The 27,672-nt window shown below is 36.1% G+C and overlaps 1 protein-coding gene across 1 annotated transcript; it reads right to left on the bottom strand.

Moving 5' to 3' along the window:
* Positions 1 to 149: 149 nt before the first annotated feature.
* DYNC2I1 (dynein 2 intermediate chain 1) lies at positions 150 to 26,065 on the bottom strand. Its single transcript, XM_071428614.1, has 24 exons — positions 25,919 to 26,065; positions 23,304 to 23,357; positions 22,266 to 22,686; positions 21,731 to 21,783; positions 20,810 to 21,133; positions 19,399 to 19,457; positions 17,565 to 17,622; positions 15,942 to 16,019; positions 14,580 to 14,775; positions 12,887 to 12,989; positions 10,590 to 10,719; positions 9,939 to 10,050; positions 9,483 to 9,577; positions 9,031 to 9,157; positions 7,979 to 8,151; positions 7,254 to 7,416; positions 5,927 to 6,040; positions 4,792 to 4,853; positions 3,736 to 3,787; positions 2,453 to 2,513; positions 2,110 to 2,206; positions 1,718 to 1,849; positions 1,179 to 1,402; positions 150 to 591 (listed from the first exon to the last, which is right to left on the bottom strand). Exons 1-24 carry the CDS (start codon positions 25,931 to 25,933, stop codon positions 420 to 422), a joined length of 3,075 nt encoding a protein of 1,024 aa, XP_071284715.1. The 5' UTR covers positions 25,934 to 26,065; the 3' UTR covers positions 150 to 419.
* Positions 26,066 to 27,672: the final 1,607 nt, after the last annotated feature.

The raw sequence follows: 27,672 nt of genomic DNA, 5'->3' as shown, positions 1-27,672 counted from the left end.
TTAGGTAGACAAAAGGAAGTTTTACCAAGCATTAATGTCTAAGAGGCCCAGAGAAATCTCCTCACATTCAGGTTGTACAGAAACACAACTTTATATTTGCCAAAGAATTCCTGTGATCTCTTTCAGAGTGAAATAAGGAAAAGCAGCAGTGCAATTTATAGGAATGTATTTTTGCTATTTTTAAAAAATATATGTACATCTAGAGTACTTTCAATAATAAAACACAGCCATCATATTTTTGAGTACAATAATGGTAAATTTGATTCTGTCATTTTTATGACAAAATATATTGTTTCAGTTGAAATATTGTATTGATAGTCTTTAAAATATAGACAAGTTATATACAAATTACATTAAAAATCTTTAATTGAAGTAAAAAATAAACTACATATTCTGCAATAAATTGTACAACCCCGTTTCTAAAAAGACTGCAATAAAATAGAATACAGTTTTTCAGATTCCTCAGGCTGAGGCAATGCCCACTTCTTCTTTACATACTGAATGTCTATCTGTCCAGATTCCTTGGCCAGCACAATGCCTAACAATCCATTTGCTTTTTCTGGCTCTCCCAGAAGAGTCATAGTTACAACCCTGAAATCAAAAGAACAGGGGAGTGTTTTTTAATTGAGGCAAAATAAATAGAAATTGGTGCTTTCAAACATGTTTGTATCAGGTTACTTACAGTCAACTAAATTATTCTTATTTTCTGCTCAAACCCCATCATGTTCTTTAGCTTTTCACCAGTTGCAACTATTTAATGTAAATTTTATCATGTAATTCTTCCCCCATGCATTTTATCATCAATTTCTAATGATGGTTGTAAATTATTTCAAGCTTGTAAAAATGAACAATGTTTAATTGCATTTTCCAGTACAGTGTAGTAAATTTAAATTTAAATAATTTAAAATTTAATTTTTTTTAATTGTAGTAATTTCTCCAAAAGCTAGCAATCTGTTGCTACAATTAACAAGGATACAAGGAAAACTTTTAGTTAGAGGGATATTCAGCAAGACTAATTTCAGCCTAGGGAAGACAGTCAAAATTTAGCTTACAGTAGTTTGTTTCCACACCTTCAGTAGGTCACAAGAGTTAGAAAAGCAAATTCTAATGATCATTTAAAATCAAGCAAAAACCCCATGCAGCAATATTAATATTTTTGTTAAAAAGAGAGCACATACCTCTCTGATGGGATAGTCTGCTTGGCCACAGGCAACAAATCATTTTCCAGAAGATCCCAAATGTAAATATTGGATGATGCATCCAGGGCAAAGAACACAGCAGGTCTTGTCAGAGCCCACTGCAGGGCAATGATTGGCTGGCCCTTTGTGCTGCCATTCCACTGCATGAGGGGATACTCTGATGTCATCTGGTGCAATCTAATGCTTCCATCTGAACAGCCAACCTGCACCACAGAGAAAAAGAAAATGCCTTTTGGAACAAACAAACCAAACTAAACAAGATACAAAAAGTGGTGTTTAGGTACATGGCTTACTGGTGGACTTGGCAGTGATAGGTTAAAGGTTGGACTTGATGATCTTGGAGGTTTTTTCCAACCAAAATTATCCTAATAGTCTATGATTTTTTTTTGTCACCCTTCATGGCAGATTTGAATTAGTGAGGTAAATCTACTAACACATCTAGTTAAATACATCAAATTAGAAATACTCCCTCAGCAAGTAATTAAAAAATGAAATTTCTTATTAAAATGCTTTCATACCAAAAACAGTGGCTTTCCAAAAGGGAAGAAATCAATTGCAGTGATGCTTATTGATCTCAGTCTGCTCTCCTGGGGCCTGAATAGCTTTGGAACAACTTTTAAATCGTGTCTTGTACCATGGCCTACCAGACCCTGTGAACAATATAAAGAAAATTAATTAAATAAAGCAACAAAAAAAGTTGCATTGTTGGTATTACAGGAAAGAATTAAATAGTTCATGAGCTGATACTTTAAAATATCCCTAATAGCTAACAAATTTTAATAGCTAACAAATTTTAATAATATAGGCCCAAATTATAATTTTTACACAGTCTACTGGTAAATTCCAACTAAATAAGACAGCTTCCAAACCAAAAAACTAAAAATGAGATGAATGCCAGGATGGTACTCACAATGTTTGTTCCAACAATGAAGTGATTGGGATTAGAAGACAGAAATTTAATAGTCAGTGTCTGTGGCATTCTCTGGCTAATATCCTTTGGGAAAAGGCTGAGGAAAATGGCAAAGGCAAAAGATGACATTAAGACAGGCAATTGTCTCCTAAAGCTGTGCAAGTACATACAGAAACTCTTTAAAATGTCTATGACTAGATCTAGCAAGAAACGTGTATTTAAAAAAACCACAAACAGAAAATAATGTTAAATATATCTTATGTAACAGCAAATTAGTAAAGTATAGGAAAAATTAGCTTTGTGAAATAACATATGTAAAACTGTAATGCCCCAGTTCTCCTACCTGTTACTCAATTCCATAGTTGAGCTATGTACTAATTTTACCTTCCCTCCAGGAACTAAACCTAAAATTATAAAAAATTATTATTTGAACTGATTTAAGCACTTTGCATTAAAAAAATAGTGTAATCAATAAATTAAATCGTAAGGTAATAAGTAAAAGGATATTTCATAATTAGTTTACTGCAGATACAGCCTTTGACATGTAAGAATCTTACATCATTTAGAACGATTTGCTTCAGAATTCAAATCTGAAGAGTTACAATCTTTGACAGAAATAGAAACATAGTTACACTTTTCTTTTTCAGCACCCCCTAAGACCCAATTCTAGAAATGGTTAAGATGCACATTTATGTTACTTGGATCTTTGACAATGAATTATAGGTATGAGATAGTGCAATAATGCATCCACAATGTTGGTCTATGTTACTTGTTAGCAGAGAACAACATAAATAATGCAAATCCTTCAAAGACAATGATTCTTTGAAGAAGAAAAGGTTTTCCTGCTGTTTGCAGTACAAATGTGTCAACACATAACCACAGCTTTAGAATGTGCCTCTCCACAGACAAAATACCCAGCATTAGCAGCTTAATATAGCCTGACATTGCACATGAGCTTATAGAAACTGATCCAAAATTCTAGTTTGCTGGCATTACTTCATTGTTTATTTCTGTATTTTCAAATGTAAAAGGATTTTAGTCACAGCCTTTTCCAGTTAGGTAAGCATGTAAGTGTAAATGTGTTTAAAGAACAAAGAATGTAATTTTCTTCATTTACATAACTCAAAAAGGGCTGAATGGACTTGGTTTTTCAGTTTTTCCACAGAAAACTTCTTATGCTAAATTAAGTATCTTACCTAAAAAAAAACTTTCAGGACAATTCTCAAAATGGAGACACAGGCAACAACAAAAGCACTATAACAGGTTTGGCTGAAACTAAAGTACAAAGAGGAGGACTAAAGCCATAGAATTGCACATTCTTGGGAAAAACACCTATTGTTGACAACACAGAAAACTACTCTGACACTGTAAGAAATGTGATTGTCTACTGCCAATTACCAGTACAGAATTAGCAGATGAGATTTAGATAGCAGTGAAAATTAGTCTACTACCTAAACAATAACCCCAAACATCAGCTATTAATTATTCAGAATAAATCTTTTCCTCAGTAATTTTGCCTTCTTCTAAACTACTTCTTGGCATCACTGACTCTTCCTCTCTCTTTTAATTTCATAGTCCCAAAACTGGAGCATTTTATTCTACCTCTAACAGTAGTACAGTACTCACCTAAGTCAGTTTGTGAACCAGCTACATCTGCTTTTTGCAATTCAACAACTACCTGAAAAGTCAATATTTAACATTAATAAACAATCAATATTTACCAGAATTAAAAGTTGTAATAGTAAGTAATACCTCTAAAGGGCTGTTTGGGGAGACAATGAACACAGGTAGATTCTCTATTCCCTGTCAATGTCTGCAGTTCTAAAAACAGCTTCACATGCCTGCTTGATGTTCCTGATAGAAAGCAGAATATGCAAAGCTACATTCTACACTTAATTGCTAGTTGGCATCTAGTTGGTTTGGCCAGTTACAAAAAAAAAAAACACCTTAAAACAAGGAATTGTAACACATTTCCTGTGCTTTCCTATACATGAATAAAATGAACTATACATGAAATCAAAAGGGTAGATCATTTGGCCTGAATCTGTTGCTACTTAAGTTACTAAAGTAAGTCAAGGCTTTAAGGCACTTGATTACTGACACAGAGGTGAAATATTTTTACCCCTTATTATTCTCAGGTTCAGCAGCTGAACAAAAGCTGCATCAGGTAAAAAACCACTTAAAACATGTGATAGAAGAGTTGTCAGGATAGTAATTAAGAGCAGCACACCTAGTGCTATCCTAACTGTCATATTTTAGGCAAGGAAATCTTATCCTCTGATTTTCACTTTTTATCTCTTTAACATTTGTTTTATATAAATTAGGAATTTAATTTCTCCCCTACATTCAGTATCATCTCTGACACCACTGTGATTTTAAAATTAAAGTAGGTGGGTGAAAGATGACTGAGGACTATTAATGGAGTACTGGAAATATTTGAGCATATTTTTATTAAGTAATACAATTTATTGCCTTTTTTCATGAATTCATGTACCTGTTAATACTTTTGCCAAAAGAAAACATTATGGGGTCAGGTGAAAACTTTTAAGGAGAATTCCAACAGAATGGTTAGTGTTGCTGTACTTTTCAGGGAAGCAATTCTCCTAAGAAATTCTGAATTTGGGTTATTGTATTTGAAGTATTTTATTACACATTATACTCTCTCTTTTCATACATACTCACCCACATATTGAGGATTCCATTTTCATCCATTGAAGCTATCTGAAATGGAGGGCTTGACATTTCTATGAAAGGAATGGCAACAATTTATATTCATACACTGACCTTCCTCCTGAACACTAGCAAAGGATTTGAAACATTTCCTACATTAATACATCCCCTGAAACTTCTAAAATCCTCTCATTTGCATAAAAAGGGAAAGTGCCCTAATTTACCCAAGGGGAAAAAAGGCATAAAACTTTCTTTACTGACAGGATGGTCAAATATTGGAGCAGGTTTGTTGAGAGTTGATCAATGCCCCAGGCCTGTCAGTGTTAAGGAGGCATTTGCACAATGCCCTTAACACATTTTAGCTTGGTCAGCCCCAAACTGCTTAGGCAGTTGGACTGGATGATCCTTGTAGGTCCCTTCCAGCTCAAATAGTCTGTTCTATATGGTCTAGTCCAGTCTATTCCAGTATGTGCAGCTTGTCCTACCAGAAAGGCAAATGATCTCAGTCTGCATCTTTTTGAAAATGTCTGGATTCTGCGTGGACTTTGGAAGGGAACATAAAGTGAAACAGATGGAATCTTGTAAAAGCTGCAATAGGCAGCACATTTCTTCAAACCACTATGGATTTCAAAGTACAAATCTGCAATGGAAGTGATAATGTCTTCCCTAGCACACTGTCTGAGAATTTGAGGATATGAGGATTAGAGTTTCTTTGCTAAGGTTGGTCATTAAAAGAACAGGCAAAAGGCACAGGAAAAACCATCAATTACAGCCACACATTTTAAGTGCTTTCAGATATAAGAACGTTGCTCCACTGAGTCAGACAGGGATTTTTTTTGGACATTATAGAAGCTCTAAGACTCTTCCAAACACAGTTTTTGAGTGATAACTTGTTTTATCATGGAAATGTGATCTAGAAAGCAGACTTTATAACAAGTACACAACCACATCTGATGTGAAGCTGCACTGAATGAACATTACATAAAAACGAGAGCAGAAAACAAACATGAATATTGCATGCAATTGATACTACAACAACTTAAGAGGCAGACTGGGATTATAAACTGGATTTTTGCTATGATATATTTGTTTCACTAGATACCTAAAGAAAGGCTCAGACTGATGCTTAGAAGAGCAGTTTACATACCCTCCTGATAAGAGAGGCTTGAGAGCCCATAACTGTGGTCACTGCTGAGAGAAGTTGAGACAGGTTCCACTGCCAGTATAGGAGAGGTGTGGTTTACTGAGTTTAGAATGCCATCTGTAAATGAGAATAATGACAGTTAAACGTAGTACTTTCCACAAAAAACAACAATAAATCTTAATCACTCTTCAGCTTATGGGAGAATGATGGTTACAAAGAAAAAATGGCAAATAATGAACTTTGCACAAGTCTCAAATACAATCCTGCAAACTGCTAAATTAACACAATACTACTAGATAAATCAGTGGTTCAATATTTCTATTCACTTCTCATTTTTCAAATGAATGATGCATCATTTATGCCACCATACCAGACATTTCATTAAAATCTGCCATTTCAGGGTTAGCATGGAAAGAATTATTTCAAGCTCCATAAGCAATAGGTGTAGAAATAAATCACTGTTTACTATAAAAGAAGACAAAATTGAATAAAAATTACTCTTAGTAGAAAGTATCCTGAAAAATCCTGAAACAGTATTCACCACAAAAGAATACGTATTTGCCCTTTAACAACATTTTAAGGCTGATGTGTGTTTAGAGTAATTTCAATGTGTGTTCTTTGTCAGATACTCATGATTTCTGGACTTGCACTGTGCTCTGAACTTAATCTCATTTAGGACTGAAGGCATTAAAGCTTCCTAAGTATCCAGCATTAAACCTCCCTGCTTACATAAGCAACTGCATGAAACCGTACACATCCATTTGACCACCAGCTTGCAACAGGAGACCAAGCATCTTTGACCTACTAAAAAAATTAAAAGTCATCTATAAACAGCTACTGTTTACTTTTACATGGCTGCTGCAATTAGAAACACTTGTAAAGAAAAGAGGATTTTGTAAATGTGTGTAGTGGGATGTTTTAGAAAACTAATAGTGCAACAGCCAAAGGTAAATCAGAAAATCATAGCATGGTTTGGACTGGAAGGGATATTAAAGATCATCTCATTCCAGCCACCAGCCATGGGCAGGGACACCTTGTGCTGGACCAGGTTGCTCAGAGACCCATCCAGCCTGGCCTAGAACACTTCCAGGGATGGAGCATTCACAACTTCTGTGGGCAACCTGTGCCAGTACCTCACCAATCCCACAGGAAAAAATGTCTTCCTAACAACTAACTTAAACCTATACTCCCAATAAAATTATTTACAAAACTTTTGCTATATGTTATTCCTCACTCTAGGATATCTTGCATGAACATTAAAGAAACATCAAGACTTAGGTGACAATTTCACTGTGCACAAAGTGACTGACCAAGAGGCACAGATGTTCACCTGTGGAAAATGTGGGAACTCTAAATGTCCACTCAGTTTCAGTGATCATCATACAAGGGTGCATTCTTGAGTCTTCTCGAAGATCCCACACCAACAATGAACCATCTGCTGTTCCAGCAAAAACTAATGTTGCTTTACTGGGACTAAAACAGCAACACATCACCTGTAAAACAGTAAAAACATGCAGGATTGATATTATGATAAAGATCAATGGTTTTATGAGCCTGAAATAGGTTTGTTAGCATGGGAACCCAGAAAATACAGATTCCATGGCAGGTTTATGGCAGAAGGGAAATGTATTTTAAAAGGGAAGTAGGATATAAGACCTTCAGCAGGCTCTCCCTCTTCAAAACAATCATTGTGTAATCTGCATCTACTGTCACAAAGCTGAAAGAGGTGACTCAACTGTATGGGAATGATGAATAGAGAGAGGTCCTAACAACATCTGAACCAGATGTTTACTTCCATTGACTTTTCAACCATGAAATAGGGTCAAAATTAAACAATCAAAAAAACCAACAAAACACCATGACCATCGCTACAATCTGGTTCTGAAGCACAGAATGGAACAAGAACAGTCTTTGTTCACTAGGCTAAAATGTGTTTCTCAGAAGATAGAAGATGGCACATTTTGAAGCAATACAAAAAAAGACCCCATGTAAAATTAAAATCTTTAAATAAAGTCTTGTAATTGATGGACAAAATACAACATTATTAACACATACCTCTGAATCACATATTAAAACTTTCTGAGGACTGGAGGGCTGCCAGATGTTCCAAACACATATAAGGCTCTTTCTGCTCAGCAAACCCACACCTGCCTTTTCAGGTAAGCCATGAGCAGAAAGTAGTGTCTGCCTCTGAACTTGGGAGACACACAAGCAGGGGATTTTTCGGCCTAAACCATTAAAGAAAAAGCCAAGAAAGAAAAGCAATAAATGAAAAAGCATATTCACTGCAGATGAAAAAGCATATTCAGCTGCTATAGCAACTAACAAACTAAGATGCAATTAGGAAGAATATTTCTATTAACACTGTGTTGCTTTTGAAACTATACAATAAAAAAAGTAGGGACTAGAGAAGGAATTCAAAATACTAGAAGTAGGAAGCAAAAAGTAAGAGAGTAAGGAAATTAATAGAATAATTGTTCTGGGCATAAGCAAGCCAATCTGATCTGATGCCAGTATATATACTGAAAATTAATCTGAGTCTCAAACAGGAAACAGCACAGGCCAGGCTTTTTTGGTTTTATCTCTGTCTAACATGTTCCTGTTAGATGATGTAGGGTTCTGTGTTATAATATGCCTTCCTAACATAATTACAGATGCTCTATTTTTCACTTTTCATCTCAACAGCTACTGTTTATATGGAGAAGATGTAATTGCTTTACAAATAGATCATGCTAATGTATCCCTGTTGAATAACCTGCCTTTATTTGTAACTTTGGCCCTACTGTCAGCATAAAGAGCCCAAACAAAATTACACCCCTTGGGTGTCCCATCAACAACAGGAACAAAAATTACAAAATTACACCCATCATGTTAATTGCCAGCTTTATTTCTGGTAGGAATAGATGGAATATATGTCTTGTTAAATGCTCCCATGTTCCCTATGTGAAACCAATCTGATTATTGCAATAAAAAGGAAAGAGGGGTTTACATCATCTGTATATCCTGATCTGTGCTGTTTGCACAGTAAAGACAAAGAACATGGCACTTTGCATTAGAAAGGAGAGATCACTCTGTACACTAAAAGGTGTAGAATAAAGTTCCCTTACCATGGAGGAATGGCTGGTTAGTGTTTAACTGGAAACAGCTATCACTAATAGACAGACTGGTTTGTCGAGATCTTCGTTTCCTGGGTTGTGTTGCAACTTGATCTTCCTCTAGCAAAACAGCAATCACCTTTCAAACATAATTACATTTATAGAAATAAAAGGGTCATCTTATCTTCCAGCTTTGCTATTTGTAGCTTTCTTAAGTTACATGGCTTAACTTCATAAAACTTTTATCAACTGTCTTGTTAATTTTGTAACTTTGCAAATACAGTTTTACAGACATAAAAGTTACACAGCTCTGATTCCATTCCTTTGCAGAGAGATTTTTCTCTTTGATAACAAGTATTATTTAAGTAATTCATTTAAATTAGTCAGAACAAGAACTGTAAGTGATTTATCACACTATATACTTATGCAACCAGCTCAAAGGGATATCAAGGATATAAGTGTACCTGGCATGCAGACCGGAGAAAATCTGCTAATCTTTGTGAATCAATTTTAGCTGTTGGAGCTCCATTCACTGATGTATTCTGGCTGTTTATGGGACCTATGAAAAACAGAAAAACAAAAAACCAAACCTGAGGCTTCAAAAGAGAATCAGTTAAGAGAAGTCTAAGGACAATTTAATTTTTGAGCAGGAATCAACTTATCTTCAGAAATAATAGCGTTGAAGGACAAGATCTGTTGGAGACTCATTTCTGCTGCCAATAAAAACATCAAGCCAGAAGGAAAAATTATTTCTGCCACTTATTTTTCATACTTTCCACATGAGGATTCAGAGTGCCTATGTCAGCTTGCTATCAATGCAGCCTGCCACTCTAGAGATTCTCACAAGTAATGGATACCAAAGAGAAAGTTTATATGACATGCACTCATCTATGAGTGAGTAAGATTCAAATGTTCTTCACCTCCAGATACAAGAGCACTTTCTCCTGGATGCTGTGTCCATTTCTCCAGTGTCTCAACTTCCTCAGTCTGAATGTCTCTATCAAGATTGTCCTCATTACACTGAACATATGCCTAAAGTAGAAAGATTAAATTATCAATATATGGGGTGATACAGCTAAAACTGACAGCACATAACTGAATAGGACTTAGTAATTTTAAAACTGGAATTTAAAGCTCAGCCTCTTCTGTTTGTGAATTCAGATCTGAGCGTACTGACACACTGCCACTATTTCATGCATGCACCTTTTACCACATTTCATACCAGAGTGCTAAATAAATAATATTACAAAAATACAGAATGTCTTCCTAGGCATGTAAACACCAAACCCAGCATATCTGGGGACACTGAGCCACAGACAGGTGAAAAGCCCTTCAGGAAATGGGGAAGGAAAATGGGAGAGTCATCTTCTAATACAGAAAGGAAATTGCCTGTCTGGCCAAAAGTTTTGAGATCATTGCTTTATAGTAATTAAGGCTTAGAGATCAATATGATTAATTTATTACCTTATGTGCTGGTAGCTTTAGAAACTTTATTTTTTAAGGAAAATTCTTTTCCAGAAGGCAAATCAGCCCTTTGAGGATTGAAACATTACTAGGTATTTGTTACACACCTGCTTAGTGTTCATTTTACCAAAATTCCTGATATACATGTCGTACTCATTGACAGGGGGCAAATCCAGTAGTGAAAAACTAACTGAGAAATCCAGGTCAATTAGTGGGAGAAGTTCTGAAGTCCGTTTTCTTCAGGATGAATTGCAAGAGAGAAACATAAAAATGGTTAAGAACAAATATTCCTAAAGAATGACAGCCTGATTTTGTATCTAACAATCTTTTAATCTATGGGAATTGAAGTTGTACTGAAATTAATTGGCAGATAAAAATGTAACAGTAGAAATACATAGACTATTGTTTAGAGTTTTTATTTAATGTTACATGGAGATAATGATCATATTTGAAAATGCAGTACTAATTGCAAATGGCAAATGTCAAATGGTTTATTACTAAAGCCAAACCATCAAAAGCTTGGCAGATCATCTTGCCTAAGTGTTCCAAAGCTGTCCTGTGAGGTAACAGATGAATGAGGTAACAGATGAATGTCTCTTTCTTCTATAGTTAGGATGGTGGCTAATTCTCCTAAACTCATTTTATTAACTCACATCACTCATATGTGTACATGCTTTATAAAGATCTTGTATGATATCCTAGCTTTGTTACATATTTGTAGGAAAAGACTGGCAGTCCTTGTCACAATTCACACAACTATCTCTCCAGTTTAATGCCATAAAGCTGTTAAGATATTTCTTTTCTAGAGTGAACTGCTTGAATTACACAAAGATGTCTGCTTACAAGTGAGTTCCAGGCTCTTGCTGTTATACAGTCTTTGATAATTACACAATTTTTGTAGTCTCCCTTTCTCTCTCTTGCACTTGCAGGTTTTTAATGTACTTAAAAGTGATACATAAATACAAATCAGATAAAATTATGCATCTATAGCAATTCCACATCTAAACACTCCTGCAGATGCATTTTCTAGTTACAACTTCTTGCTGAGGCAAAATGTCATTTGAAAGGAGACAAGACTAGAGTAACAAGAGCTAGAATTTCATCAGTATTTTAAAGTGAATTTTTCTTTATGCATAAGGACAATTTTCACATCTCCTTTTTGCTACTTGATGACATCTATTGCATATTCTTACCCACATTTTACTTTAATTTGTGGTTCATAATGTATCATCTCTTCACAAACATGGGCATAAATTGCTGAGATATAACTCAAATATATAAAACTTGCTTAATAGTTTCAAAACTTAATGATACATGCAGATAAATCCTTAAAATAAACTAATACGTTTTTATTTATAATTTGCAACTCCCAAGTGCCACAAATTATTTATGGGATGCTTTCAGTCTATTTACTGGTAGTAATGTATTATCACAAGATTGAATTCCACAAGCCCTTCCTCTTCCCATGAAAATGCTCATTATCTTCAGGCTGTGTATGCTGTCAGCATGCACACAGAGTTACAAACATAGTCATAATCAGTCATGGTACTTAATCAGCAGAGGCTGACAAACATTCCAGAAGGCAATTCTCCAGAGATGCCTTTGGGAGTTTCTTAATCTGTCTCTACAGTTTAGAGAGGAAGCCCAGACAATGAACTCGTGTAAAATTTGTGTATATAGTTTAGGCAATGTGAATTAAATAACTTAGACAATAAAATCTCCCTTATGTGAAAATTAGCCACTGATGTGAAGCCATGAAACAGTGGAGTCTGGCATTAACAATAACATTTAATAACGTTTCTTTATGCATCCAAACATTGTAACAGAAAACTGGAGATATATACAGTGCTTCAGACAAATCTGGAGCTCCTGTCAAGCTCCACAAAAAGCAGGCATCATTTTGTTTCTTTAAAATACAGAGATGTCTTAGGTATCTCAAATCTAGATCAATTTTAGATCAGCAATAACATGTTTTTACTGCAATTGATGTTCTCCCTGAAAGGGAATGTGCTATTTTGGCAACTATATGCACCATATATTCTTGATTATTTCAATTAGTTACAGTTCTGCAGAGATGGTAGTTAAAAGGCTTGCTCTTTAGTACTTTAAGTCAATATCTAATTAAATGTCTAAAGTATTAAACAAAGAAATTACAATCCTGGCAAAACATTCTGTAATAAAATGATGCACATAAACTGATATATAGATGCATTTCTCTTACAAAATGATTTGTAGCAATAACGGTAAATTATATATACTTAAAAACTAATTGCTGCTAGTTAATAAAGTATTTGATTCCATAAGACTCAAGTTCATAAAATTCACATACTTCAAATATAATGAAAAAAACTGCATCTCACATAGTGAGCTGCCATTTTTTGTGGATTATTTAAAATACACTTACTTCTGCTTACTGGCCATACTTCGGCTGCTTTGTCTTTGGTTTGCCATTTGGAAATCCATGAATATTCCACAAAAAGAGCTTCTGACAGAAGAATCTTGCCTTTCTGTGATATTGTAAAACACAGTGTTACAGTTCACACTTAAAAGTGCATGAAAATGTCAAGCAGTAAGTCTAAAAAGCAGCAGATTTGTTACAACACAGCTACTGAAAGTTCCTGGTTCACATGTTACACAAAGTGCTCTATCACCATTTTCAGTAAAAAGAGTTTAACATCAGTAATGGGCCAGCATATACAATGGCTCTTTATCAATCAATTCAAAATGACTGACCATTGTAATTTTTACTTTAGAAGACTTATACGGAAAGTGTCTCTTTCTTTCTCTTGCCATCAGCAGGTGCCTTGTTCAGTGCCCTGTGTACAGTAAAGCACTCTGATTACTTCTAAAGATTGCATTCAAGTCACACAGACTTCACCATGTGCACACTACACCTCTGAGTAAGAGCTCAGGTAGAGGAGGACCTCAGCAACACAGGCTTAACTAATATCCTTAGATGAATAAGGCAAACATTGAAAGCTTCCTTGAAAAGCCACAGTTAACAGACCAACTACAACAACTGATGTCACATCTACCTTACTCCCTTGCCTGGCTAGGTTGCAGCTAATTGACCTTAAGATCCAACTTCCAGTCAGGACTAGTGGTGCTTCACTTCCTCAAAGGATGACTGCCTCTTTAGGCAATACTTGTAAAATGCTGTTTAACTTATAAAAATAATTGCCAGACTGATCAACCACCATTTTAAGCAAGCAAGATCAAAAGTTCATCAAAAAATAATGTGTTGTGCAATTAAGAATAAACCACCAAGTGTTACAATTCTGAAATTTAAAAATCTCTATTGATTCTATATTGTTCACTAGATAAATAATAATTGCATAAATCTTCTGCAAGAAGAAATTCACATTACAGTATGCTGGTTCCTGCTGCAATGACCATTAACTGAAAATCTATTGACACAATCAGAGACTCTTCTAGGCTGGAAAAGACCTTTAAGAGATATTGTAAAGACTTACAGAAACTTCATGTTATTCTTCCATTCTGTAATAACTTTGAACCAAACTAAAAAGCTATTAAATATTCTTTTGCACAATGATTCTATGTGGCTGCCCACTTCAGTGCAGACCTCAAAGGAGAACAACTGTACTTAAATAAGCAGCTCTGGCATCACAGGTGTCAGATCAACTGAATACCAGGCATTTCAGAAAGAGCTTGCATTTAAAAGTGATAAAGTGCTATGTATTTGAGTAGTATTGATATTTTTCTTGCTTTCCCTCATAACAGTTGCTTCAGCTTTGCTTAAAAGAAAAAGGTGAATTTAATGCCAGCGGAAGCCCCAAACTGTTCCAGCACTCCTCAAGTTTTCAAAACCCAGACTCTCATATGCTCCTCTTACCCAAAATAAGATGTATTAAATGTCAGTCTGTACTTTTTATATTTCACAATTTAAATGATTAGTAATTCCTATGAATCATTTAGTAATGTGGACGTTACAGTGCTTACCACAAATCTACATGATTCATCCTGAGGACCAGATTTTGGTCTTTAGGCAGACTGTTAGAAAAAGTGGCCAGCTGACTTGTAAGTTGTATGTGTTACTCATACATTTAATATAAAAAGGCTGGTATCTAGTCACATACCCATGACTGGCTCCTTTTTTTCATTTTCCAGTTTCTTTGGCAATGGATTAAGAATTCTATCATTTTCTGCAGTAATTGCTCTTTGAATTTCTTCAATTTCTGATGTTCTGGAAAACTGAACCTCTCTTAGATTTTCCTCTGCATCTCCTACTTCACCACTTTTGTCTTCATCATCTTCAAAATCATCTTCATAGACCTTTGAAAGTAACAGAACTTCCATTACTTGGAAAACAAAAACTATAGATGCATTTTTCAAGGTCTTTTACAGAAATTACAAAATGTCAAAATAAAAACCTCGTACAGATATCTCTGAATGCTGTGATTGAAAGGCATTCTAAAATAACTGATGGAAAGAAAAGAGCATCTCTTGATTCTGCAGTAATTTTAATCAAGAGTAGATAATCTCAGTGTTGTTCTACAGTGCCCAAAATAGTCTTTTTATTTAATATCCTAAATTAGATACTTTAAGTTTAGGTGAATTATGTGTTCTTTGAAAAAATAAAATAACAGTGCTCAGTGGCATAAATGTGTCAGGGATGTATGAAATTGTTTATTTGACAGTTTTAATTCAAGCTGTCCTTTCATGGCAGGCTCATATTTACTAAACTGCCACACTCCCTGTCTATGCCTAAGAGTCATCCTTTAACAAATTCTCCAAACTAAGACAATTCATGTCATGCTAAAATAATCACCTAACACACATGAACAAGTCCTAAATGTGCTTCTTTCTCTTCACTGAGTGGTAAAGGGCTGCTGCAGTGACCAGCCCAACAGTGGAAATCACCACTCCTGACATGACTGGAGATGAATTCAACTCTCACTGAACAAAGATGATTCGAGCTCAGCACATTGAAAGCACATCCCACACACTCTTGTATCTTAATAACTTTAAAGTAGACAAAAGAGAGCTAAAAATAGGGAACTCAATTAAACAAATTAGTGAAGTGAATGCTATGTGTCAATATCTTTTTCTTATGATATTTTTTCAATGATAAATGAACAGGTTTTTTCTATTTTTCATCTGAAATTATTAGCTCTGATTATTTAATTAATTCAGCATTCTTCACAGGAAGTCATTTAAATAATTGAAATCTACAAAGGCAGAGAAAACATTTTTTGAACACTTCAACTAAAAAAACAAAAGTTGGTTCCCAACCTCTGATGAAAACTAACTAAATATATTTTAGAGTTTCTATACAATATTTTAATTACTCACTATCTACTGTTAGCCACATTAAGGTCACTGTCACCAAAAAGTAACTAAAAGCCATGTAACATCCTGTTTATTTCTGTGAACAAAGTTACTCTCTATTTTGATACTTAAGAATTACTTCAGACAAATAACTGTATACTTTTACTTACTTCAAAGTCATCTTCATAGTTCAGTGAAAAATCCTTAAATCCTGTGTCTGGATTAGAGATGTGTGCATCTTTCATTTCCTAAATCAGAAAAATAAATGAAACCATTAAATAATCTTCCCCCAAAAAATCTCTCATCTGCCAAATCTTAGTATACAATAGATTAATAGTTGCTATTCTCAGATATTTTTACATTTTCGAGCAAACATATAGCATGTAGTTTATACAGGTAAAGAAAATTATATTATCAGTTGCTAATTACTGAATTAAACTAATAGTACAGGAAGAAAAACAGAACTCAACCTTATCTTGGGAAGACCAAGTGTTTTTCTGACAGTATTTTTATTGGAAAAGACATAAAAGCTGCTGTGTTCCCCACAACTTCAGTGATGGTGCTAACAACAAAATAAGATTGCCCTACCCTTTTGAGGACTGGACAAAATTATCCCTACACCTGAGTTATACTGGGGGACTCACTCTGATAATAAAATCGTGCAAGTGTTGAAACCAGGAAAGCGGAAACATGGACGTAATAGAAGAACAAGAAAAGTTTGATATATAAATAATTTTGCTAACATTGAATCCTCTACTTTATTTACATGGAATAAGATTTATGGTAGCCCTGCAAGAACTTCAAATACATTTCCTTTCTCTAGATTATCAACTTGATTAAAATAATGCCATTTACTTATGGCAACTTTCCTGGTTTCAACATTTGCAGTGTTTTATTAACAGACTGAATCCTCCAGTATAACTTTAGTTGTGAGAAATTTCTCTGACTTCTTCTGCCTGCAAGATTGCTGGTACTTAGCAGTAACTAATTCATATAGTTTAAGTAATATGATTTTTAAATAAATCCTTATTCCATTTAGTCAGACCCCTTTAGTAACACACTCAAAAAAGGTGTTTATTAGCTGTTAGGCTACTTTGTATTTTTTATTACCTAAGATAATCTCAGAAAATGCCAACGGAGCTGTCATTAATAACAGAGCTTTATTAATAACACAGATGCATCTGGTACAAATATGGTTTTTACACACTAAAAACCTCCACCTGTCAGTATTGTCTGGGTTCCTACTTTTCAAGAATTTATAGAGAAAATCTATATATTGTCAATAAAAAGCAGGATTAGGAAGTTATGCTGGAATATCTTGAAGGCTGTGGCATTTGGAGCAACAAATATACAAAAAAAAAAAAATCAACAACATAGAATGCAAATCCCTGGAATTTCAGTGTCCTTGTTGAGTCAGGTCTTGAGTAGGAATTTCTCCCTCCTGTGTTGCTTCCTATTGTCAATGAAGACAGAGAAGATAATGGAAAAGGAGACCAAATATAAGAGGACTGAACTCCCTATTTCTCCCCACAAACTAAAAATGAAATTTAGATCCTCACTACAGAAATTCACACTTAAAGATGAGCTGAATCAATGAGTTGAAAATATCACAAAACTTCTTGGAATTTTTATGGTAGAGTTATGCTGTATCTGCATAGACTGTTCCAAATAAACACAAGTCTATACAGCTTCAGCCTTGCTGAAAATTTGGTTCTGTCTGCACACATCCATTTAAAAAGATTAAAATATATAATTTCAAAATATAAAAATCATTTCCTCTTCTTTAGTTTTACCTCTTGTCTTGTGTCCATGCCATCTGTGTCAATGAGTTTTCCTTTATCTTTTACAGTCCTATTCAAAAGGAGAACAACAATTTTATTGGTTAACTCATAAGAAAGCACTTCTGTTTCAGTTTTGGTTTTTGGGGATTTTGTTTGTTTTAGTAAAAAAAAAAAAAAAAAAAAAAGGCTTTTTTTCCTGAACAGGAAAGAACAGTTGGAAATGTCCACTTAACTGAAATATTTCTACAAGTATTTTTATAGATCTCTATGACACAAAAGGATAATGAAACAACCAAGTGATTAACCAGCAAAGAGTTGAGAAACTTTGTCTAAATTTAACACCTCTAATTACATCAAAAGGCAAGAAAAGAAGAAAAGTAGTGAGAAAAAAAAATTCATAACCCCACACATTTATCACTTGTATTAATAACTGCAGCAAACCAGAGATCAAGATCAGGTTGGTGCAATATGTTCAAAAGCTATAAATCAAAGACTGATTTCAAACCTGATTTTTTCATTCAGGGGTCTTATTTATGAGGACAATACAATCAGGGTCAGAGAGCAGGAGCAAGTCAACAACAAACTTTGCTCCTCAATAATCTATTTGATTATTTTATATGTGGACAGTAAGTAGAGAGTATCAAACTTAAAGAGAATATTTTTACTTCTTATGTGAGTATTTGTATCTACTGCTGTTGGGATTGCCAAACATAGGAAAAGGCAACAATAAAAATGAAAATTTGGCTGGATTGTGTCATAACAAATTGGAGTGATCCAACATTAACAGTGCTTGAAGCTGAACCAGGGTTTCATGACATCCCAGCAAACCCTATTGCCTTCCCTGCCATCCAGGAATGGCTAAACTCTTCTTCTCAGCTATGCACAAACAATGACTCAGCCACAGCCCCAGCAGCAACAGCTTCAAACCATTGCCTGAATATTCAGCATTGCTGACACAGCTGAGTGCTGCTGCCAGGTAGCATCTCAACATGTATATTCTGAAATATTTAATTTTTCAGTTTTGCATAGGATCACACTTCCACAAATTCACTTCAGCCCAAGTGCTTTGTCCCATGCTTAACATTAATAATACTCAGCCACTGGTAGTGACTTCACTGCCTGTGTCCCCAGAAGCAAACCTAGACTTTTATTGAGCCAGGAAGATAAACTAGGTTTAAAAGTGAGAATTGCAACCAACCATGGACCCAGAGAATTGGACTCCAGAAAGAATTTTACAAGGCTCAAGAAATAAAGAATTCTAAGTACTAGAATATCCAGGAAACTTCTCTGGGATTTCTATTTGCTAGTAATAAAACTTAGAAATATAATCCTGAAATTTAACTGATCCTACTGAGGGTATCTAGAATATTTCCTTTCATATTCAACAGCAAACTTGCTATATACATATAAATACAATGTTTTGGATACCATTTAGGATAGGAGCTAAGGATTGATACTTAAATTAAACTAAACAACAAAATAGAATACTGTGTAGTTCATCATGAACCTTCCATGTGTCCACATGACTACATAGTGAATTTCCAGGTGGTAAAATTCAGAATGTCTGTCTCCAAAACTAAGTGCCCAGATTAATATATATGACTAAAAATATCTCTTGCTACCATGATGAAGAAAAATAATCAAAGGAATACAAATACATACATTTTTATCTGAATCATCTTAGAGGCAACACAAAGATTTCTTTGCAATTGCACTACTATTGGGCCTATGAAAAAAAATTGTCCTCAGATATGTGAGATTAAGAATTTATGCTTATTGGTTTGGTGGTGATTGAATCTTAGTAGACAGCATTTAATATATAATTATTTTAAATCTCTGAATTTACCTTACAAGCTGATGGCTCATTTCTTCTTGAATCCTCTCCTCCTTTTTGTATTCACTGTTCTGTGAAAGAAGTCACAATATTCATGAGTCAGAAATGCTGGGAGGGAATATGTATATGATCCTGTATTAGTAGTACTTTCATCAAACAACACAAAAGGTTGCTAATGAATTGTTTCAATTACAGACCATTTTTTGTTTCAGTCATTGCTTGTAGGATGCTCTCAAAAACGGGTAGGGCCTAAGAGCTGACCTTGGAAGGCTGTGGCCAGCCTGTTCCAAAAAATGGGACTTTAACAGAAGGTACTACAATTCACACAAACTGCATGGAGGGACACAGAACAGTCATGGAGGGCCTGAGAACAGTCTCAGGCACTTTTAATCCCCAGTAGAGGGGCTTGAATCCTAAATTCTGTATTATGAAGGTTTGCTTAAGTTTGGAAATGTATTCAATAGGTTGTTTCAGACAAAGCTCTTTGTCTCTATCAGACCTGAAACAGAAAACAAAATAATTCTGGGACAGAAGCATCAGTGTGTGTGTTCTCTAACAGCAACCTGAGTACATTTCCAAGGAAGTCAAACATTGAGCAAGCCCCTGATAGACTTTTGTTCTCTGCTGCAGTCAGTCAGGTACAGGAATCACTTATGGAGGGCCCCTGCACTGAAAATGACTCATATTGTCACTAGAAAGTATATTTATGAATTTCTATTTCAGAAGATTGTACATCTTCACTCTTTAGAAGAAACTACCCGAGACCATCCCAACTGTTGCATGTCTATAGAAAATTAATTTGATTTTAAGAGTTACAAATTACTAGAGATTCCTTTTCTCAGTCTTGTTGAATAAACACTTATAAAAATCAGTAAAAAATTACAAATTCTTGATTAAATCTCTAGGATATAACATCATGTTCCATATCAGAAACATAAAAGATATTCTGTGGCTTCAGAAGCAGAGGCAAACCCCACAAATATAAAGGGTGGGGTTTGCCCACAAATATTCACCTGCCTACTAATGAGTTGGATTGTTGTGTTCCCTTCACAGACAACATAAAAGTAGCTTCTATTAAAATCTTTTTTGCTATAAAGGCAGCCAATAAACCTTAATGGACCTCAAGCCTTATGACATCTCCACTTCGAAGTGTTTGCAAAAATTTCCAAAGTCACAGCAAGAAAGAATTTTATGAATAAAAGATGTTTCTAACATATAGGCAATTGTTTTTTTGTTTAAATTTTATGGAAGGAATCAATTCTGAATTAGCATACTTAAATCCAGATGTAGTGTTTTAATCTACCACTTTAGCCTCAAGTTTCAGAAAATGATGACTTAAAATCCTACCATTTTTATCATTCCCCTATTGACAATATACTGATATTTAAAGTAAGTAATAAGGTAATGCTTTAGCAAAACCTACCCTTAGATCATATTTCTTTCTTTCCTTTTCTCTACTTTTTATTCTCTCATCAGCTTCTGCTGCTGGGCCTTCTCTGTCTCCATGGGAAGATTTTTCTTTAGATCTCTTTGATTTATGTTTTTCTTCCTCTTCCTTTCCATAATGTTTATAACTTTTCTCTGTAGAAAGCCTCTCTTTTTCTGTCCCAGAAGAATGTTCTTTTTTTTCTCTGTGTTTTCTTTCTCTCTCTTTATCCAGCTCTTGATGTTTCTCTAACTTGTGTGCACGTTCACCTTCAACTTTGTAGGCTAAAAATTTTTCAATTTGCTTTCTTAAATCATTATCCTGCAAAGAGGAAAATAATATTAAATGTTTAAAAACTTCTCCAAGACAGTTCTATCTTCACAAATCTATCCAGATTTGACCATTAAAATGATTGAATTTTAAGTACCTAATCTTTGTGTCACATGGATCTTCCAGCCATTTTTTTTCATTTCCTATGATAACAAGTTTCAAATTATGAGATTCTGGTGTTTCTTCCAGGACACTGCACACTTTGCTACAGAAAATTCTTTGAATTATATGTTCTTCACACAAAAAATTAATTCTTGTCTACTAGGTGGTCTAAAGTAGGATGTACACTCATCAATTACCGTTGCAATAAGGGCATAAATAGCAGATGGAAACTTTTGATGTAGCTGTACCAAAAGTAAGCATTTTTGCATGAAAATTTTATTTCATGTTTACTTAAAAAAAGAGAACAAAATACGTCCTTAAAATTGGGTAGCTGAGATATATTTTGTTTTCATTTTGTACACTTGTCATCACCTTACTGTCTATGCATCTCTTGGATTTCTTGGGAAGACAGTCTGACCCAGTTTCTTCATTATTCTACAATTTTATCTTATTCTGTTATGGAAACACTTCGCTAACTTCCTTTACCTTCTGTGCTGTATGTCTTCTTTCTCTCTCTTCAGTTCTTGCTTTCTCCTCCTCTAGAAAACAGATGTATAAATTAGGGAACAGATTTTATAATATTCCAACTCTGTAAATAATTAACTCTAGCATGTAAAAAATAGTATTTTAGTAATGTGTTTTCTCTTACATAAGATCTTTCTAAAAAGGAATTCTGTTGAAATTCTCTCTCCAAAGCTGGTTACTCCTTCTTCTCTCCTAATGAATCCCTCCAGTCTTGTGTCATGGTAAGAGTAATGACACGTGCTACTGATTTCAGCAATCACCCTGCAAGTGAAGGGGTCACTCAGGACAGTGTCTAGGCACTGAGCAACAAAACCACTGATATCCACCCTCTCTTCAGAGGAAGGGAAACAAGCCTCATTTTTTTAAAAAGCATCAAAATAAAACATGCCAGCACCTGCCTGTTTTATCCTCTCTGCACAGATGGGGTATGGTTTCAGAGTATTCCTACCTAAATATCAAATATTTCCAAGTACAGCAGCAGCCCAAAGTTACTTACCCAAACGATGCCTGATTTCTCTTCTTCTGTGACGTTCTGTATCTCTTCCTTCAGATGATTTCAGATAATTTTGTGGATCTATTATCTCATATGTCCTGTGCTTTTTGTCTCGTTCTCTATCAGTGTCCCTGTCTTTATATTTTAGTACACTGTGTCTCTCCTCCAGCCATGACTCTTGAAACTGATCTTTGTGTCTCTCTCGCTCTTCTCTCTGCTGTTCTTTTTCCCTTTCTCTCTCTCTCCTTTTATCCCTGTCCCTTTCACTGGATTTAAACCTCTCCCTCTCTCTTGTTCTCTCCTTGCTCTTCTCTCTGCCTCTGTATTCATGTCTGTAAGGGTTTATGTCATGAACACTCCTCTCTCTCTGCAGTTTCTTTTCTCTGTGTTTTTGGTCTTCATTTTGGCTATCTGGTAGTGCTGCCTGAAATAAAATAAAAAATTTATCATTATAATTCAGCAATCTATTTTGATAGGAGTATATTCATGTGAAAAAAAATGCTGGATTACTAAATATGTATTTAATTTCCCAAATAGTTGTTAATTTCCCATTTAACAATTAAAATGCTGATATAGTTCTAGGCTTACTTTGTAAATACTAACATTATGCCTGTGCTTATTGAAAAAAAACCTAACAAATAATAGCATATATTGGAAAACAGCTTTTAAAAAATACAACACAAATTTAATGTAAACATCAATGATGTAACTGACTGCAGCCTGAATGCCTATTTGACCAGGGGATAATGTAATTAACCAGTTTAAAAGCACAAAACAAACATGATAGATGATGATAATAAATACAATAGATAATATACAGTTTAGGAAAGTGAATAATATATATAAAGCAGAGCTGCCACTTGCATTTGGGTGACCAGCAAATCAGATCCCACTGACTGCTGTGTGCTTACTGTAACAATGCATTATTTCCATTTATCTAATTTAGAACAAAGAGTCAATTCTTTATCTTTAGACCACCAATAAATTCTAGTGCTGTAAGGTAGCTTAACAGCAAGACTAACAGAAATAAAATAAATCCACCTTTAGATGTTTCCTAAGTTCTTCTGCTTTCCAAGTATCTTCTTTGGTTCTTTTCTAGAACAGAAAATGCAGAAAAGACTGAGTAATCAATTTGCAGAGAGAAGTAAATCATTTAACAATGAATCATACTCCTAAGGAAAGGATCAAGGTACACATGGCAAGTCTCACTGAAAGGATCATGCAAACAATAATTTGATTTAGCTATAATACCTATTTACAGTAAATCTCACCTTCCTGGACCTGGAAGAAGCCTGAAGCTCAGACTGCATGTCTAAGTTGACTGCACATGAAATATTAGTATGTAGCACTGAAGGTAAAAAGATAATGAAACTAATCAAAGTGCACATGATTGTTTCACTAGAGTGCACATGATTGTTTCCCTTAAAAAATAAGTTCTATTTCTTCTATCTGCATTTGCAGAGCTCCTTCACTTGGCTGCTTGACTGCTGTAACAAAGACTAAATAAAAATTCATATTGTTTGAGATCTCTAAGGGAAAGGAGGAATTTTAATCTATTGAATACTTGAACTAGTTCATTGGAGGATGAGGACCATATCCAAAGTGACATGATCAGGCTATCCTTATTCTCAAATTTAGACTTGGCAAAAGCTACTGAAGATTAACAAAATAATCACTGGTAAATATGGTAATGATGAGCTGCACTGGTGGAACAAAATAAACTTATGGTGCCCCTTTATTTTTTTTGTTAATTCATTATATGGAGGCAGTATTTTAACAGTATATATATTTTGAATTATTCTACATGAAAAAAGTCTTGTCTTTTCAAACTTGGATTTTATAGAAGATTGTAGTGGACTGCTAAGCTTCTATAGTCAATGAAGTCAAAGTCCCAAGAAGGCAGTATTTGTTACAAACAGAAAGTGCCCTTTCAGTTTTATTATCTTCTGATCCCTAAAAAAGGCAAAAAACCAAAGAATGCCAATATTTACTACTGCAGAAAGTCAGATGAGAAAGTAAAAAACAAAGCTGATCATTTTCTTAAGTCAAGCTTTAACAAAGCCTAAGAAACTCAACAGAACTTGTGTGAATGTTAAGCTGGAAGGGAGGATATGGATGGGAAGAGAGCAGAATGCTGTATTACAGTCCCAAACAGCAACCTATTTAAAATGATGTTTTGGATTTAAACAATAGTTAGGTATGTATCAGCAAAAAAAGAATGTTACTGATGTTAATAGCATAAAATCAGCCTGACCAACAGACAACATCAGATGAGGCAGCTACAGATTTATTTCAAAGCTGAGGCAAAAAGCACACAGCACACATTCACAGGTGGTTCTCTGGCACTTGCATCTGTCACTTTTCTGGGGTCTGAAGTTATCACCTCCCCACCACAATCAGAAGCTGTTGCTTTTGTGTATGGTTTTCCACTTAAATCTCTGCTTTTGCAAAAGTATAATAAACAAACAGGAAAAATGAGATATTTTATAAAGGATCGAGTCATTTGTCCCTCTGTAAGTAAATGTCCACACAATAATGTTTCAAAAAAACTTTCAAAGGATTTATTGGACTGTCTCACCTGTCTGCTAATTTAGAAGTACTTATATACTCATTTAAATCCAGATTAAGATTTGTTACTTAAATGACACTGGGGTTTAGCTTAATTCATCTACCTGGGAGCATTCAGCTCACATGAAATGCCACACATCTACTGAACTCAAAAAAGTTCTGTGAATGTTTTTACCAGTTAAAAATTTGTCCTTTAATCTACAGATGAAGCAGTCAGTGGAAAAAGAAACCTTGTTGCTTTAGATAAACTTTGAAAGAGATCGACAGGGTTTTGTTTCTTCACTCATAACTAGAAAGATAAGAGGTTTTCAGAACATAATGTTTTTAACCAATTTAAGAACTCAGTTAAATGTGATTCTAAAGAAATAGAAAAACAGTAAAACACAATTCTGTCTTTAATTTTTAAGCCAGAGAAAAAATACTTTATTTTTTGCATGTAAACATTTATCTTTCTTATTTCCAGTATGAGTAGCCAATTTGAGAGCTCTCAAATAGGCAAGAGCGCGGCTGATGGAAGCAGCCAAAGGAGGGCTCCTCACTCCCTGTGGCTGCTCCTGCCTCTGGCTCTTTGGCACTCTCACAGCGACACACCTGAGATATTTCAGATCAAAGCTGAATTTTCCATCACAGCTCACCGCTTTGGCACGCCTGCTTTAGCCACTGGAAACGTCACCCAGTCACTGATGCGAGCACGCCATGTGGTTTTGTTTCCTTTATTCCGGACTTCTGCAAACCTTCAATAATTTAACACCTTAATGCAGAAGTTACGTGTGTTCCCGAAGAACTAAAGCTCGGCAATTCGCGGTTACAGGAGCATCAATTATTAAACAGGCTTTTATCTAGAAGGTGAAACAAGGGGTATTTCCGTAACCAGCTTCCGCAGGGGGATGCGGGGCGGTACAACTCCCCCTCAGCCTCGGGATAAGGATTCCCTCGCTACGCCTCTTGCGGGGGGGATTCACCGCCGTGCCGACCAAACAAAGCGACCCGGCCGGCCCCGGCAGAGCCGCGGGGGTTCTCGGGGGCAGCAGCCGAGGCTGCGGCGCTGTCCCCCGGCCCTGCCGCGCTCCCCCGGCGCTGCCGCTCACCTTGTCCCCGTCCATGGGGCCGGGAGGCCGCGTCCGCCGCCGCGGGCCGGGATCGGCGCTGCGTGCGGGCCCGCCCGGCAACCAGGGCCGGCAGCCGCGCGCCGAGCGATGGATGCGCCGCCCGCCTGAGGGGCGGCATGGCCGCGGGAGGGGCGTCCCGCTCCGGGCTGCCCGTGTGGAGAGGACAAGGGAGTGCAGCAGGGAGGGCACTGCTAGCAAATCCTGATCCTCTGGTTGGTCCTACTGAGGGACAGCTGGGGTCTGGGTCCAGCTCTGGGCTCCTCAGTGCAAGGGAGACAAGGAGCGGGTGCAGTGGAGAGCAGCGAAGGGGATAAGGAAGCATCTCTCCTTTGAGAAAAGGCTGAGGGAACATCTCTCCTTTGAGAAAAGGCTGAAGGAGCATCTCTCCTTTGAGAAAAGGCTGAGGGAGCATCTCTCCTTTGAGAAAAGGCTGAGGGAACATCTCTCCTTTGAGAAAAGGCTGAGGGAGAGGCTCTGTTCGGCCTCGAGAGGAGACGAATGACAGGGGACCTCGTTAATGTGTATAGATATCTATGGGAGGGCGCCAAAAGGATGGACCAGGTTCTGCTCGGTGGCTCCCAGCGACAGGAGATGAGGCAATGGGCAGAAACTGAGGCACAGGAAGCTCCACTGAGCATGAGGAAGAATTTCTTTACTGGGCAGGTGACCGTGCACTGGAGCAGCCTGCCCAGAGAAGCTGTGGAGTCTCTCTCCCTCACTGGATATTCCAGAACCATCTGAACACAATCCTGTGCTGTGTGCTCTGGGGTGACACTGACTGAGCAGGGAGGTTGGACCAGATTGACCCACTGGTCATATTCTAATTTCATTAACTGCAGTACATCAAACACCTCATTGCTGAAAAGGGGTGAATTAATGACTTGTGATGGAAAGAGCAGGTGACCCACTGTGCTTCCTTCCAGCCTGGCCCATTCTGTGATTTTGAGCTGGTGCCCAGCTGGGTTTCTGCAGGTGAGGGCTCAGACCCTGTGAGCTGGGGACACAGCCCCACAGCCCTCAAGCACTGTTGTTCTCTGCAGCACCTGCTCCAGGTGAAGTGTATCATGAAACCATCCCTCATCCTGGCTGATTCACTTTTAATAAAGTTGTGCACAATTACTGCAGGGCAAAAAAACTGTAAGAAGGGTGCTATGCTTAATCTGCCACTTATCCAGGTGCTGGGTAGATGTAGGTACAAAGAACAGTTGTATAAATAAATTAAAATGCTAATAATATACCCCCAGTAACAAGTACAAGAGCTGATTTCTGCTACAAAACACAAATGGCAGCTGGAAAGAGCTCTATGGTTGTCTGCAGGAAAGGTGTGCGCCATTTCACAGCAAATATTTACAGCCCATTAACATGTGCAATTTAAAAGACTAAGTGAAAATTTCTCTGAGTTCTTTTAACGTTGTTGCCTCTTTTCAGAGTGTAAAATAAAAAGTTAATATGTAGCAGCTACTGCTAATATTGATGATTGTAGGAAACTGACTACTGGTGGTGGGAAGGGGGGAAGAAGCAAAGGAAGATACAGTTTTGCATTTTAGAAACATTCTTGCCATAGTTCAATGGGAGTTCGTGGCTGACTTCAGAGGTAAAATTTAACCCCTTACACTTGACTTAAACAGTCAGTTGACAAGTAGGTACAAACCCTTGATACCTTGCCTCATATTCATATTTCCAGAATAAATTAAAAATGTAAAAATGTAAAAGTTTCCACTTGTCCAAACCAT

Source organism: Agelaius tricolor, unplaced genomic scaffold, assembly GCF_023055355.1.
Source record: "Agelaius tricolor isolate 1412-34295 unplaced genomic scaffold, bAgeTri1.0.p SCAF_6, whole genome shotgun sequence".
Lineage (NCBI taxonomy): Eukaryota > Metazoa > Chordata > Aves > Passeriformes > Icteridae > Agelaius > Agelaius tricolor.
This window is presented reverse-complemented; position numbering and strand designations above follow the sequence as displayed.

Coding starts and splice junctions, on each gene's coding strand:
- DYNC2I1 (XM_071428614.1), bottom strand. Junction 12,990..14,579: donor AAAAAAGGAGCCAGTCATGG/GTATGTGACTAG, acceptor ACAATATCACAG/AAAGGCAAGATTCTTCTGTC. Junction 2,514..3,735: donor TGGTTCACAAACTGACTTAG/GTGAGTACTGTA, acceptor TTATAATTTTAG/GTTTAGTTCCTGGAGGGAAG.